At 42.8% G+C, this 16,170-nt stretch overlaps 1 protein-coding gene across 1 annotated transcript in view; it reads right to left on the bottom strand.

Moving 5' to 3' along the window:
- DNAI1 (dynein axonemal intermediate chain 1) overlaps positions 1 to 16,170 on the bottom strand; it is a 152,393-nt gene that overhangs the window by 107,643 nt on the left and 28,580 nt on the right. Inside the window, exons 10-12 of the mRNA XM_065047044.1 lie at positions 12,694 to 12,778; positions 11,685 to 11,802; positions 9,577 to 9,620 (exon numbers count right to left, since the gene is read on the bottom strand). Coding sequence (XP_064903116.1) covers positions 9,577 to 9,620; positions 11,685 to 11,802; positions 12,694 to 12,778 — 247 coding nt within the window. The remainder of the gene's footprint in view (positions 1 to 9,576; positions 9,621 to 11,684; positions 11,803 to 12,693; positions 12,779 to 16,170) is intronic.

The following is a 16,170-nucleotide window of genomic DNA, read 5'->3' as shown; positions in this document are numbered from 1 at the left end:
CACTTCTGTCCTTGTCTGCCTACCATCATTTCTATTTTCTATGACTTTCTAACATATTTCTGAGTTTCAGAGAGCTAGGATCCATAGCCTCTAATTTCCATAATTTGGCTGAGATCTCATAGAAAACTTGAAGGATTTATCTACATTTCAAGATCAGATAAAGCATTATAGTTTCTAACAAGCAGTTAATATGAATTAATGATCACAGACCTTATCTGTATGCAGTGAGATTCTTTCAGCATGGGAACCACAGTCCTGCTGAATTGTTTTCCCTATTACTTAGATCCCCAGACCTATGGAGAGGGTAAATGTCTTGTCAAAGCTGCCATCCCTCTTGTCAGGATGACTGATGAAATAACTGTGCTAACAAGAATATATCTGTGTATTCATTTGGCATTCAGTTAAGTACGTAATAATATTTGATTTAAAAACTTATATGACATGGAATTAGCAGAGCACACACTAGCTGGATTAAAAACTGACTCACTGCCAGATCCTAAAGTAGAGCTGTAAACAGAAAGAGAAATAAACAGAGATGGTTTCTAGGGCAGATTCCCAGGCATCAGTTCTTAGTCCAGCACCAGTTAATACTTCTCATTTGATTAAACAATGATATAAAATGTCTGCTGAGAGAGCCTGAAGAAGATATGACAGTGGGTAGTGTGTATAAAAGAGAACAGGTGAGTATGCCTGGTTATGGCATTTGCACTCAAGAAGAAAGCGGCTAGATTGGAGAAAGGTTAGGCAAAGTCCACTGAAATAACACAGCAGATGGAAAACATATCTTGAGTACAGCCTGATGAGTTCAGCCTAAAGAAGAGAAAAATGAGATGTGTCTTCTTCAATGCATATGGGCACTTACACCACTTTGGGAGAAGGGACTTCCTGGAAAGGCTTTTTAAGCTTGCTGCCAAGAGAATAATGAGTTCCAATGGCTGAAAATGTAAGACAAATTCAACCTTGAAATGAAATACCATTTACCACAGGGCAGACCAATTCAAAGTTAGAACAGTACAGCAAGGGAGATGAAAGACTCACCATCAGATGGAGTTTGGCAACAAAACTGAGCATCCTTCTAAAACATAAGCTCTGACCCAACTTTTAAGAAAAATCCTTCAGCCAGCACATGAAGGCAGAATGGGATCAAGCCCTGTTGTCCATTACTTTCTTTCTTAACTCCAAGAAGAATACTACCCTCCCCACACTCAGAACATCTACAGGTTTGCCTTAGGAGAGTTATGATCACAGCTACTGCTTCAATGCTTTGATTGCTCTTCTGTCAGGATCAGGAATAAATGTTATCCTGATAGATAACTCAGCTTCAAGATTTGCACCTTCTGCAAGTTTACCTTAATCAACTGTCCATAGCTGAAAAGAAGGCACTTGGGAGTACAGGGCACAATTCTGTAGTGGTATAATAAGTCCCTTCTCAGGTGTGGCACAAGCATCTTTCTTGCATGCTCAGGATCAGTATCTGTCCCAACTCAGGTTGCCGAGAGTTTAATGTTTCAATGTCTCTTTACAGCATCATGAGGTAAGAACAACCTTCTGAAAGTGTCAGAGCACAGGGTGCCTAATAAATTTCCTTCCCTTGGAAGAATCTACATATGGGGTACTTTGGCGTCTCCTGTCAGAAGAGGGCTTGCAGGCCCTGATCCTGATAGGAGATTTCAACCACCTGGACAACTGCTGGAAAAGCAGCACAGCGAACTGCAAGCAGTCCAGGAAACTACTGGAGTGTGTTGAAGTAACTTCCTAGTACAGGTGATGGAGAGCCCAACGAGAGGAGAGGAACTGCCAGATCTCTTATTCACTAGTGCCGAAGAACTTACTGGAGGGTCAGCAGCAGACGATCTAGTCATGCCGCCCAGTTCACAGAGTTCAAAAGGCAGAGGAAGTACTGACCACCATAGGAGATCAGGTTTGAGACCATATAAGGAACCTGAATGTGCAGAAGTCTGTGGGACCTGATGAGATGCATCCAAGGGTCCGGAGGGAACTGGCAGATGAAGTTGCTAAGCCACTATCTATCATATTTGAAAAGTTGTGGCAGGCTGGTGAAGTTCCCAGTGACTAGAAAAGGAAAAACATAACCTCAATTTTTAAAAAGGGATAAAAGAAAGACCTAGGGAACTACAGGCTGGTGAGTCTCACTTCTGAGCAAATCCTTCCAGAAACTACAGGCTGAGGAACATAGCAACACCGAGGTGATTTGTGACAGCAAACATGGCTTCACTAAGGGCAAATCGTGCCTGACAAATATGGTGGCCTTGCATGATGGGGCTACAGCATTGGTTGATAAGGAAAGAGCAACTGATGTCATCTATCCAGACTGTGCAGAAGCATTTGATGCTTCCCTGCACAACTTCCTTGTCACTAAAACATAGAGACATGTAACTGATGGATGGACAACTTGGTGGATAAGGAATTGGCTGGATGGTCACACTCCACGCTGCGGTCAACTACTCGATAACCAGGTAGAGACCAGTGATGAGTGGTGCTCCTCAGGGGTCCTTATTGGGACCAGTATCTCTGTCAAAGACATGGACAGTGGGATTGAGTGCATCCTCAGCAAGTCTGTAGATGACACCAAGCTGAGTGGTGTGCTTGATAATCTAAAAGGAAGGGATGCCATCCAGAGGGACTTCAATAGGTTGGAGAGGCGGGCTCATGCAAACCTCACGAAGTTCCACAAGACCGAGTGAAAGATCCTGCACCTGGTTTGGAGGAATCCCAAACATGGGTACAGGCTTGGTGATGAATGGGTTGAGAGCAGCCCTGATGAGGACCTGTGGGTACTGACAGACAGAAAACTGAATATGAGCTGGCAACGTGCAGTTGCAGCCCAGAAGGCAAATTGTATCTTGGGCTGCGTCAAAAGAAATGTGGCTAGCAGATTAAGGGAGGTGATTCTGCCCCTCTACTCCGCTCTGGTGAGATCCCACCTGTAGTACTGCATCCAGCTCTGGGATTTTGAGAGGGGAAGGTTCAGATTGGATATTAGGAAACATTTCTTCATAGAAAGGGTTGTCGGGCACTGGAATAGGATGCCCAGGGAAGTAGTGGAGTCACCATCCCTGGAGGTGTTTAAAAGACATGTAGATGAGGCTCTTAGGGACATGCTTTAGTGGTAGAGTTAGATTATGGTTGGACTCAATGTTCTTAAGGGTCTCTTCCAATCAAAATGATTCTATGATTCTATAAGAAAGACATGGAACTGCTCAAGCAGATCCAGAGGAGGGCATGGAGATGAACAAGGGGCTGGAGCACCTCCCACATAAGGACAGGCTGAGACAGTTGGAGTTGTTGAACCTGGAGAAAAAAATGCTCCAGGGGGACCTTATAGCAGCCTTTCAATTACTGAAGAGGGCCTACAGAGAAGATGGGGAGAGACTCTTTATCAGATATTGTAGTGATAGGATGAGGGGTAATGATTTTAAACTGAAAGAGGGTAGATTTAGATTAGATATCAGGAAGAAATTATTTACTATGAGGGTGGTGAGGCACTGAAACAGGCTGCCCAGAGAATTTGTGCATGTCTCCTTCCTGGAAGTGTTCAAGGCCAGGTTGGATGGGGCTTTGAGCAACATGGTCTAGTGGAAGGTGTTCCCTGCCCAGAGCAGGGGGGTTGGAACTAGATGTTCCTTGAGGTTCCTTCTAACACAAATAATTCTATGATTCTACGATTCCTTACTTATACCTCTGAAATTCATATTTGGTAGAGAAATACTTTGCTATAGAACAAAGTATTTGACCTAGAAGAAGTCTTTGCAGCTTGGAACAGGCTGTGTATGTTCCTAAGTGCTGTGTAAGACAGACCTGATCTTAATTTTCGTTAAACCTTTGAAGCAGTGGATTGGGAATTCTCTACTAATCATTTTTTTCCACTATTTGCTTTCTAGACAGAGGGGTCCCAGGCTTCTTGCATAATAAGCGGGAGAGGAAAATGGCAAACCTCAAACCATACTCTCAGTCCCTGTAGGATGACTTTTCACCACTATAAGTGAGCTACATTTGTTACTAGTAATTTTCTTTAGTCTAACCTCTGTTTTAAATGCCTTATCCTGCAAATACTCATCACCAATTAGCATTTGTAGCAATGAATCCTCCTTTCAGCCCTCTGTGCAGGATCAGATCCTGGCCAAGAAGCTGTTTGCAAGGTAAGAGAAGCACATGCCTTGACCATGACAATCTTATTTGACATTCCTATTGCCATCTTGTCTTCACTAGCCTTCCTGAAGGGAATGTTTCTCAGCGTCACTGAGGAGCTAGCTCCTGCAGGAGCTATACTGATCCTTTAGTGCTAAGTGCTCATGGAGCACTGAGGATTAACAGATTCAGTTGACCTCAATAGTGGTGGAATTTCTGAGGGGTGAGACCCTCAGCAGAGAAAGCAATGCCTACAAAGCACAGAGGTGAGTAGGAAGCTGCAGAACCTTGCTGCTAAAGCCACTTGGCTCATTTTCTCCTTCCCTTGTTCCCTCTGAATCACCCTGAGCATGTCTCATTCAGGAATACCCTTATTGCAGTAACCATCCGCCACTCTCAACTAGTGGAGGGCAGTAAATAAAAGACTGTTCATGTTCATTACAGAGGGCATTTGAGAAACGGGAAAATACAAGACTGTCCAGTAAGTTATACCCAGTCTTCTTGTGCTTATCTGTTGCTACATTGCAGGAGAGTCCAACAAGATCTGTCCTGTGGTCTCAATGTTCAACCATGACTCCTCAGCACCAGGGAGCCTCAGGACATCTTTTAAATACCAGCTCATCTCTGTGAAAGCTCTGGCCCAGATTTTACACCAATTTAGTTCAGTCACAGAGTCATAACAACTGTTACTTTGGTCGCAGACACACCAGTAAAAGGACCATGTACTAGTGTTGCCCATGTTGATCTTACACACGAAAGCTAGAGCAGTATAGGCATCTTTGCATGGTCTATTTCTGTCTACATGGTTCCCCATTTCAGACTGATCACTGTGAAGAACTGAGTAGATACCTCAGTCAGATAAGTCAGATCTCCAGCACTTTGGGTGTGAGTCCGTACTCCTCACACATCCTTGTGACCGGCAAGTTACATCCACTGAGTGCAAAGAAACAGTAGGATAAAATACATTTGCCATACAAGTACTGCTTTTCCCTACTCAACTCATGTGCTGACACATGGACCTGCACATAAAAAGCCATCTCTGAAAGCTGTCGGAGGCAAATTTGCTTCTGGAACGTGAACTGAGGTGATTGCTAAGACCTGGGTTTGTATTCATAGTGCTCCCATCAGCAAGGCAGAATACAAGCCCAGCACCCATCACGGCCTCTCTGAACACTGCACTGCAAGCTGTCAGTCTAGACAGGAACCTAGCAAGCTCATTTATGCTAAAACAAACCCAGAAAAATAGCTCCTCCTGATGGGAATAAAAATTAATGCCAGCCAAGGAGCATAGATCTTGGATTGCAAATTACCATGACAATATTTCCTTGTTCAGAAGAGATTGTTTCATGCCAAAGAAACGCCATTAGCATCACAAACCCCATCCAAATAAATCAGTGGTGAAAACTCCAGAAATGGGATACAAAAGAAAGGGAGAGGCTAGGGCCCTTTTTGTAAAGAACTCACCACGCTGAAGTGAAATGCACTCACAGTAAACAAGGGACCTTTTGTTTCAAAAAGTATACTTTGGGCAGTGGGACAAACGTATTACTTGTGTCTTGGCAGTGCTCCCAAATGCATGCTGCACAAAAGACTGGTGATGTAACTATGGCCACCGCAGACCCAAAGATCTGTGTTCCGCTCCTGGCTCTATCCCAGCCCTTGTGTGACTCCAGGATTAGCTGCTCTAGCCCAGATTCATCTCTCCTCTCTTTAGGGATCTAAGAGACAAGCATCTATGCTGAGTGCTGTGCCTAGGCTCACTCTAGAGTCCATGGGGAGAGACCACCCCTTCCACAGGGCTATTTGGCTCCTCTCTTGGCCACTGCAAAATGGGATGAGAATTTTCCTGGATCTTTTGCCCACATAGATGGCAAGTCACTGACTTAGGGTCTGCCTTCCTCTGCATCTGTGTATTGCCCTTGGCAAAACAGACCCTGGCAGAACTAATACTAAGCACAAATACTTCTGCACAAGCCAGAAAGCACACATCAGAGTCTTGCTGAGTATAAGAAGTTAGAACAACTGTCTGAATCGGCTAAGTAGGGAGGTTACCACCCTTGATCTCGCATCTCTCCTGCGGCACTGGGGTGGCAGGGTAGTGGGAAGGCACTGCCCAATCCCTACACTCTCAGAGCACAGGGGATGTGAGCACAATAAGAATTTACTGTGCTGTACAAGGCAAGGAATATCCTGAGCACTTCTCATCATGCTTTATTTTGCAAAGGCTGATCCTAATCTGCTCTTTAGAATAGCTGCTGCCTGCTGAACTAAAGAGATTGTCAGGCCAATTTAAGCTCCTTGGCAAACTAACAGGAACATTTCCAGGGCTCAGATGGAGTGAACTTCAAGAGAAAAATGTCATTTTAAGAGCAAAAGGAAATGTGTCAATATTGCAAGCAGAATGTAATCCTTGGTAGCATAAATGAAGACAATCCATCTGGTTTCATTGTCGGAGCACAGAGAAACACATAAGAATAACTATTTGGAATCACAGCAAAGGTCCCTGTAGCCAAATATCATATCCAAAAAAGTACTGAGTTGCAACTACTTAAATACTCTAAGAACCTCCACAAAGAAAGGTCTGTCCCATTGTATGCACAAAATGATTCCAGCAACTCACAATTACGAACTTGTTGAATCAGAAGGTTTGTCCCTCCAACAGGAAACTGATCATCCATGAACTTATCTAACATCTTTTGAATTCACATGTATCTCTGTCCTCCAGATCACAAAGGAAGGAAGAAAAGTTCCACAATTTCTTTATGTATCATATTATACTGTTTTAAATTTATCTTAGTCCTGCTACTCGATAATTTCATAAGGTCTTCCTCATGCTTTGTTATGTGCAATAATGAGCATTGGACCCCTTTTCACTTTTCCCATGACACTCAGGACTCTACAGATCACACCATGTCCCTCCACCTTGTCTGTTGTAGAAGCCAAAGTTTGTTTATTCTCTCTGATCAAAAGTCATCATATATATTTCTGTTCATCCTTGCTGCCCTGTTCTGGAACTTTTCCAATCCTTGCTTAGCCTAAGACATTCCTCTTCAGAGTTCACAGCCGGAACTGCGCACAGTAACCAAGACATCAGTTTATCATGAATATTGCTTTGTTTTCTTTTTAGTTTTCTATTGTTTTTACTGCTGCTTTACACGTAGTTTTCTACTTTGTTTCCACTGTATCAGAAGTATTGTTTTCTTTTTCTTTAATAGTAATTGTCATCAATTTTTATTTTGCCTTTTTGACTATTGCTGAGCACTATGATGTGTTTGACAAGAAACACATACTTGAATGACTTCAAGATCACTTTCCTGATAACAGTGATTTCCTTGGAGCCCACTGCTTAGCATTTTATCGCCACACTACATTTTCTCAACAATTAATCTGATTAGTCATTTTATCAAAGCTCAGGGCCCTCAGCATCCATTCAAAACAAAATGGTTCCCTTAAAATAAATACCAAATAACCTGCCTTTGCAGTTCAGAATATTCAACATCAGATTCTATCTTTTCAGCACAAAGAACACTACCAAAATATTCACCTGTAATTTGCAAGCACATACAGATTAACTGGAAGGGCTGGTGGGCAAAGATGTAGCTACTGGCAAGGTCCTCTCTTTGGCTCCTCCAGTCTCTGTCCTCCACAAAGAATTCCTACAGTTGAGGTATTTAGGGCAAAAATTTTAGTGCCTAATCATGCTATCTGCAATTCTCAGCCACTGGTTACCTGTAGCACCATGACTGATCCTTATTTCAAGCCTGATGGAAAATTTAGTGCCCTACAGGGGAGTCAGATTTACTAAATAAATAAAATATTAATACTCAGAGAAGAAGGACACCTCTCCTGCTATAGACAGTGGGGAGACTGACTGAATGAAAACACCTAGTCCTTCCCACAAACCTAACGACTGTAGTCTGACTGTTCTGTTTGTCCTCTTCTTGCAGGACGGAGAAGGCTCTGCTGCCTTTGCAATACTGTCATTTTCTCAGCCCCTCTCTGCTTTGTGTCAAAGTTAATGGTAAGATCTGGGGGGACGTCTTCACAAGGAGCAGACGCCCTGGAGATAGGCAGGTGGGGTACTGCTGTGATCTTCACAAGCTCTGAGTAAAAGCCAGAGGAGACTTAAAATAGTTTGGGAATGCAGTCATTCATCTGTATTCCCTTGTTAATTAACAACAACCATCTGATGTAAAGCTGAGGCTTGAAGGTCACTATCACTACATGAAAATGCCAGCAATGTGACTTCAGAGCAACTGCTAACAGCGGAGAGGAGTAGAGTCGTGGTAAGTCCTAGAAGCACATTCTGGGGATCTAAAAAATTTAGTGAGTAGTCTGCTGAGAAAATAACATTGAGGAGCCAACACTACCTGGGCAAGAAAGACCCCAGGAACACTTGTCTCACAACTGATCTCCTCCCTTTGGGTATTTCCCTAGGAAGCAGTGGTCCCTGAGGAGAACTACTCGAATGCAGTGCCCTGTGACAGTCAGTACTGCAGGTAGAGCTAGAAAGTAGAAGAGTGAGAAATCATGGAAGAGAGACTGTTTATTCATGGTTGCATTACTATCCGTCTACACAGGAGTAAAGGGGGAAATGTGAAGACAGGAATTCAGAATACAGCAGTAAGTGTGTCTGTAAGCAGCAAGGGATGCTGAGCAGTAGGAAATGCAAGGTTGTTGATATAGATTCCCACATTGCTAAAAAAAATAAATAGACATATTTGTAAACTGAGCAGGTAGATGGAATGCACACAGCAAAACAACAACAAAAAAGGGAGAAAATATCAGATTGTTAGTTTTCCATTTCTTGAACACGACAGCAGTAGTATTGCATAAAGATTAATATGGACTAACACAGCAACCCCTAAACCTTATGTTCATTGTTACTCAAATTATCCCATGTCCAATCCCAGACCCTATAGCAGGGAAAGTGCCTTTTCACAATATCCTGACCTAATGTGTCCTAATAGAGAGCTTATCCTCTGAAACACCCCTGGAAGGTGTCTCCTAACAAGAAAGCAATGAGTTTACACTTAGAGAAGTATCTCTTCATTAGCTTCTGGCAAAATATAACACATGCGGTCTTTCAGCAATTAGAAGGGCAGGAATGAAGAAATCGGAGCCCACCAAGTAAGATTAAAAGGATTAAGTGGTGCTTTAGAGGCAAGTCCTTCACAAAAGGGAGAGTCAGCACTGTCATAAGCCAAAAACCCTGGTTAATGGTGCATATGCATTTCTGAATGTTTGTGTCATGGAATATAAAAGCCTAATCCCTATCATGAGTTAAATCTCAATTTACTGCCTTTAAATTAGGTGACTCCTTTCCATGAGATGCAATCCATGCCCCAGAGTACTATATTATTTTACCTCAGTGCACTTGTTTAATACGCTAAATCTCTCAATGATTCTTTTGCATTTGTTACTTACAAGAGCCATACCCCACTGCAAACAGGTCCTTGTACTTTGGATTCCTGTAATGAGAAAATATACATAATAAGGCATTTATTATTAATTGTATAGTTCCACAGAAATGCACAGTGTTTCACACATTAACGTCAGAGTCCATTCTCACAGGACGGCATGCAGTCTGAGGGCTTGACCCTTTGAACACATGCACTAGTAAAGTTTGTGCATGAACAATTCTTCCAGATGCAAGATGCATACAAAATACTACATCAGAAGACCCCAGAAGCAGATGAAAAGTATAAAAAGGCCACAGATAGACATGATGTCAATCTCCAGTACTTCTCAACCATTTCATAATAAGGGAAAGTTTACTTTTTAAAAGGAGGTCTTTGAGGAAAGGAAAAAGGCAGAAATGCTCTGCTTTCCATCTTTCAGGGGAAAGAAAACAGGAGCTTCTAAACCACAACAGAATAATATTCAATAAATCTAGTTTCCCTACCTGTTATTAAATAATGGGAGATGCTTTAAGAGACACTTATCAGTTCACAAATTCATGATCATTCCCACAGACCAGGAAAAGAAATCTCCTTCTGACCCACTTGGTTGGTATATTTGTTGAGGTATCCTGACCATGAGCAATTAGCCATCAAGTATGTTTTCTAAAATCCCTTTATTTGGAAAACATCTACCTTCCTCACAACTTCTGCTGTGTGTGGACTGACCCTGTAGGGCTTTCATGAGACAAAGGTCAGTGCTGTTGCTGTCCCTGAGCTCACAGAGCACAACCAGTGGATAACTATTCTGTGAAACGAATGTATGTGAAATTTTTCTAATGAGTGTTTTCTGTCACTTGCTATTCTGAATTGATAAAATAAAACCACTTCTTTTTTCATTTCTCCTTTTTCACTTGAAAATATAACTAGGCATCCTAATGCTCTTGCTCTAACCACTGAATGCACCATCACTGTTAACAATGTGAAAAGAAAAATTAAATTAGAAAAGCTTATCACATAAGGCAATTTGGGATCATTCTTTCAATTTCAGGGCCATCTTTCTGTTATTATTTCCAGAAGACAAGAATAACAGCAGCAAAAACTACCTATATCAGATGCTTTTGCTCCCCAATTTTACATCTAATTCTACTGTTATTTTGTAATTTTTGCACAACTGCATTCTTGATACTCTATTAAAACATCATTACTGCGGTGGCTTGAAAGGACAGAGCAATCCTGCTCTGTCTCTCCATAGATCCTCTTTGGCAAGACACAGATGTGTTCACATTGCCCCACAAATGAATGAGGGGAGGAGCACACAGGAGCACAGGGCAGGAGCTGACCATGCATGTCCCATGCTCAGTGCATGAACTAAGCCAGTTTGGGAAGGATCGAGCATGTTAAAAAGTAGAAGGACTCATTCCGTTTGATGGTGAGTGTTTTTTCCATGGCAATAACATTGCAGAAAAAGAGAGTTGACTTCAAAGTATGAGTGGTCATTTCGGACCGAGCAGGAATAAATATGCAAACATGGACTGCAGGGGAAATACCTACTAAACTGAACTGTGCAAGACCCCGGTATACAAGTAGCACTGCAGTCTGGGCAGCAATTGAATATGTACCGTGCATGAAGGTCTCTTGTCTGGTATCAGTGCCTCTGCATCTTATAGTCTGTGGCAATATCTGTCTGGGACATGCAATGTTTGCCTTTCAACGTTCTGGTACTTTAATGCTCCTGTGTTGATACTTGTCAAAAAAATAGTCACTATCCCTTCTCCTCCTCTGGGCTTTTCAGAATTGATTCCTACAGTATATTGTCCAAAGATATGATATGTCTAATGCAGCTTTCCCAAGAAACAACTCTTCCTTGCTCCGCTAACTGCACTTACTTCAGCCTAGCGCTGCACAGAGCCCGCTGTGCCTTCACCTTTTGCTGAATGGCACAAACTTGCCACATTCAGCTTTACACAAGGTGCTTTGCATCCAGAAGCACCACATATGTCTAGGTGCTGCCAAAGCATCTGATTGTTATTACTCAAAACAGTGTTCCCAGAGAAACCAGCTCCGCCTTGTAAGGTGCCATGACATTCAATTCCACTCCCTCGCCAAGAGTAAGTTTGCAATGATGAGCCTTACCAGGAGATGGCAGTAACTGCAAGTCTACGGGTTTTTTCATACTGGAACTTCCAGAGTGGGAGGAGGGTTCCTTTCTGGTCTCTGAATTCATCCGAGTCATCCTCAAAATATTTAAAATCTAAAACAAAAAAAAAAAAAATCAAGGACAAGATTCCGGTGAATAAACCTAAAATAAATCAGCATAGTCCAGTACCAGAGAAGCTTTAAAAAACACTGTTATCCTCACAGCCTCTGCACAACTCAACTGTTAGTATAAAAACTGTCTCAGTCCTTAAGCCTCAACTCAAAACCAGTACCTAAGTCCAGTAAATGCATTTTACCGAGCACCAAGTCCTCACACAAAAAAAGCCGATGGTCTAAAAGCAGACAAAGAATGAACAAGGTAGCACAGGCTCCGGGTGAGAAGTGACCTCAGGTCACTCCCGGATCTAGATGCAGCCTTTCAGGAGGGAGCTGAGCAGAGATAGCAAAACCCTTGCAAAATAACATCGAGGCTGAGTATGTCAGCATGGCTGGGACCTGTATGCCAGCAAAATGCTGCTCGGCACTGGCTGCTGTCACCAGCACCTGCATCCAGGAGAGAAGTACCTGCTGAGGGACCTAAGTGCTGCAGGGAGGGCAATGCTGACCATGCTGCTGTCTCCAGCCCACGCAGGGCAGGGCTGATGTGACATGCACTTTGCATGCTCACAGTCCGCTGTACTGTTTGCCTGTGTGAGCCAGCAGGTTCCTAGCCCTGGTCATTTCAGCTCTGTTTCTCTAACATTCAGCATTTAAGATACTAGCATGCCATAAGCTAACAAACCAGTTGCTCATGTAAAGGCACTAGCTGTGCCCTAATCTTCCACTGTTTACCTCTGCCTTGACATCTTTTGCTGAAATCCCTGTTTGCTTCCTTTACCACAAGCCAGCTTCCCCAAAGGAGCTGTTGCAATCCTTGCTACAGCTGTGGCCACTCATCTCTAGGAGTTCTGGCTTGAGTCAGAAGCATCTCCCAGCAGGGTCATACCTTGTGCAATGCCATCAAATGTGTTCTGATTCACCATCCGCTCCACTATTTTAGCAGCCTTTGAGATCTTGTTCATTTCATCACTCTGTTGAAAAGAAAAAAAAATTTGAAAAGAAAATGTATTTCTTGTCTATCTACAAGTCCTTCAGACTGTATGTTGTAAGAGCAAGATAAGGACTCAGCAAAACAAGTTGATTCAATGTGAATCACGCTAAGCCATTTTTTACAGAAACGAGTCTCCTTATATACGTAACTATATTCTAATCACGCGTCCACGCTCCAAGCATGGATTCATCAAATGAGTATCGTGGGCTGTCCGTGCTCTGGAGTCTCACTGACGATACGTCCGATGATTCACGCCAGGACCCCGGTGATTGTGGAACGCCCCTCTTTCTCACAGCAGACTCTGCTCTCAGCTCCCAGAAGCAGCCTTGAGATTCCTTTGAGCCAGACTAATTCATCAACAAAGTCTTTATTTACCAAAACCCCCTCCACAGTATGTCACTGAAAAACTTGAGTCCTTTGATCTTGAATACAGAAGAATCTGAAGCTTCTAACACCAGCACCTAATGATAAGGGCACTTGAGTTAAGGCAATGACTTTATGATAAGTTTAGCAAGATGCCATTCCCAGCTGAGCTGCAATAATTTCAGTGTTTGTTCCTGATTCAGCTCCATTGGAAGGTGCTTTTCTCTGAATGCAGTTAGTCTTGTCTTCCTCAGCTCATTCAAGCCACCTCATGATGAGATGTGCTAAAAGCACACATGTAGTCCCACCCCTATCTCACTTGATAACAGTTCATCAGCTTCAGTAATGATATCATACATGCTTGATCAAGCACGAGCATTCTCTCATCCATGCCTGGTGAGCTTTAAGACCTCACCTGTTAAGTAAAGCTCACAGGATTTAGAAATCCTCCAGTCAAACACTAGGTAATTCCAAACTGATGCATTCACAGATCCATAAGCTCATACAATATACAGCCAACGTGCAAAGGGCAGTTTGCTGTCCAGCTCTTGTGGAAATTGTTTTGATACTGTCGAAAAACCCGTCGTCCTGGCCAGGGAACACTACAAGTGGACGAGCCCGCATATGTGAAGGTATGGTGATATACCTACAGGTATGCAAGTATTGGAAATCTTTTAGGGAGTGGTATCTTGCAAGACCAGCAGTCTCTAGGTAACTGTATCAGTAATATCATGTAAGGCTAAGATTGCCTAGTAAATTACGCCAGAAGTGGCAAACTTGGGTATGGATATAGCAAAAATGTGACCAATGGGGAAAAAGTAATTAGGGGCAGGCTGTTGATATAGAAGGAGACAAGGGTGGAGAAAGGGAAAAATCCAGGTGGATGGAAGAAGCAGCAGCATGGACAAATGGAGAAAAGAGAGCACAACAGGGGCTGTTTGATTGCCAGCAGGTGGCTGGTTGTTATGTTTGTCTGACACAGCCTTGTGCCTGATCACCACAGTCTTATAACCATCTTCTTACTAAACTCTCTTCCTAACTATTCTTTGTGTGAATGTGCTCTCTATTCTCTGTATCTGTATGGGTGGTCACCTGCAAAATCCAGATTGGATTAACCACCAAGGAGGACGAGAAGCATGGGTGCCAGCAACTGGAAGGAGAGAGCTTAGAAGTCCCCAGGCTGTGCTGGACCATGAAGATGATGCCAGCACAGCTCTGTGCAATGATGTGACAATGTCATGATGTATGCAAAGTGCTCCAAGAGCACGCTGCTCCATGGACCTGAATCCTCATCTACGACCGCTGCCCCAAATCCCCATCAGTATTCCAAAGTCTTTCATCTTCAAACCCCTGCTAGGGACTGGTGGCTGCCAGCACAGCATGATTTCCCCCACAGTGATGACACTGAAAAGAAACTTGTCATCCTTGACACAGCTCAGAGAGTACCTTGAACATGAAAAGAAAAAGTTAAATGACTTGCCAACACTACACTGGGCAGTCACAGCCAGAACCAAGAACATGACTTCAGATTTTGTGCATCCCAGCTCTCTGCTCCTTTCTTGGGGTCTGCACAGATTCAAGGGGAACTGAGAGTCTTGCTTCAAAGAGCATGAAACCCAAAGCACTATATAAAAAAAAGACAGGACAAAGGAGAAAAACAAAGCAATTCTATAATTTGCAACACTTTTTATAAACCCATAGCTCACCTGCACCTCCAGTAATGCATTCAGTCAGCTTCTCCCATCTCAGAAAGGGTAAAATAGAATTCAGAACTAAGGTCTGAGAAGGGCAACAAGGATGGTCCAAGTCTGGAATAGCTTCTGTACTGGGAAAAACTGGGTAGTCTGAGATTTGCCAGCTGGGAGAATAGATGGTTTGGGACAATATGAGAGAGTTCTATGAAATCCCAAATGGCCCAGGGAAGATGGACAGAGACTGACTGTTCACAGTCTCCTCTCAAAAAGTAGGGGTGTCAAGTGAAGGTAGTGGAAGTCAAGTTCAAAATGAGCAAAAGGAGGTGACTTTTACAGAGGGATGACACATCTGTACACTTTCTTGCCAAAAAGGTGTTGCAGACGCAATAATTTTACGTGGTTTCAAGGAAGACTGAGCAAGTACCTCCATCTATGTGCAAAAGCACAGCAAGCTTAGGAAACGGGTGAAAACAGTTGAAGGTTGAAAGAATACTTGGGACTGGAATATACTCTTGCTGTGCTCTTATCCTTCCTTACACATTCACTTGTGGTTAGAGCCTTGATGCAAATCAGTGTGGCCATTGTCCTGTTCTTCAGGCTTTCCCTTGATCTGTGGGAGGACTTCTTGAGACCAGCACAGAGCATCTACTGTCATGTTCAGAATTTAAGAAGGTGCAAGAAAATATGTTTTTAAACTTTAACATTGTATGATATTCCCTAGATGTTGTGAATTCATAAGTATTAAGAGAAATCGAAGAGGGGGGAAAGAGGATCCTTGAAACACCTCAGGTAGAAAACATTACTCTCAATTGCTGGGATTTCTCTCTTAGCTTTAAGTTGCCATTATTGCTTCTGCCACAATAAGACCTGTCTTTCTCTAAAATACTTCTTAAAAAAAACCACAACAATTCACCTTTGCTAACACTTGTCCAGCAATAATGGGATCATGACTATAAAAACATCATTGGTGCCACCAGCACATTGCTCTGAATAAGCTTAATCAACACTATTGTGTTGAAAGGGTTACAATTTGATTTAGAAAAAAGAGAAAAGCAATGAACGCTTTTCTCTCCAGCATTGTAAAAGTCAGAGTTATGAGGTATAAAGAACAGATCCCCTGCAGTCCTGCTGGTTCGCCAGGTGTGTGAGCAGAGGTGTCTTCCATTTACCTAGCTGGCATGCAAAAATCTCTCTTCCATTTTAACTGGCACTTGTTTCTGGAAGGAGCTGGGGAAGAATGGCAGTGTTGTAACCTACAGACAGGAGCAGGATCGTGGTTCTGATTCTCTTACACACCCAAGGAAACTTGCACTGC

The sequence above is a fragment of the Columba livia genome, chromosome Z (assembly GCF_036013475.1).
Source record: "Columba livia isolate bColLiv1 breed racing homer chromosome Z, bColLiv1.pat.W.v2, whole genome shotgun sequence".
NCBI classification, from domain to species: Eukaryota; Metazoa; Chordata; class Aves; order Columbiformes; family Columbidae; genus Columba; species Columba livia.
The sequence above is the reverse complement of the archived record's forward strand: the minus strand, read 5'-3'. Positions and strand labels throughout refer to the sequence as shown.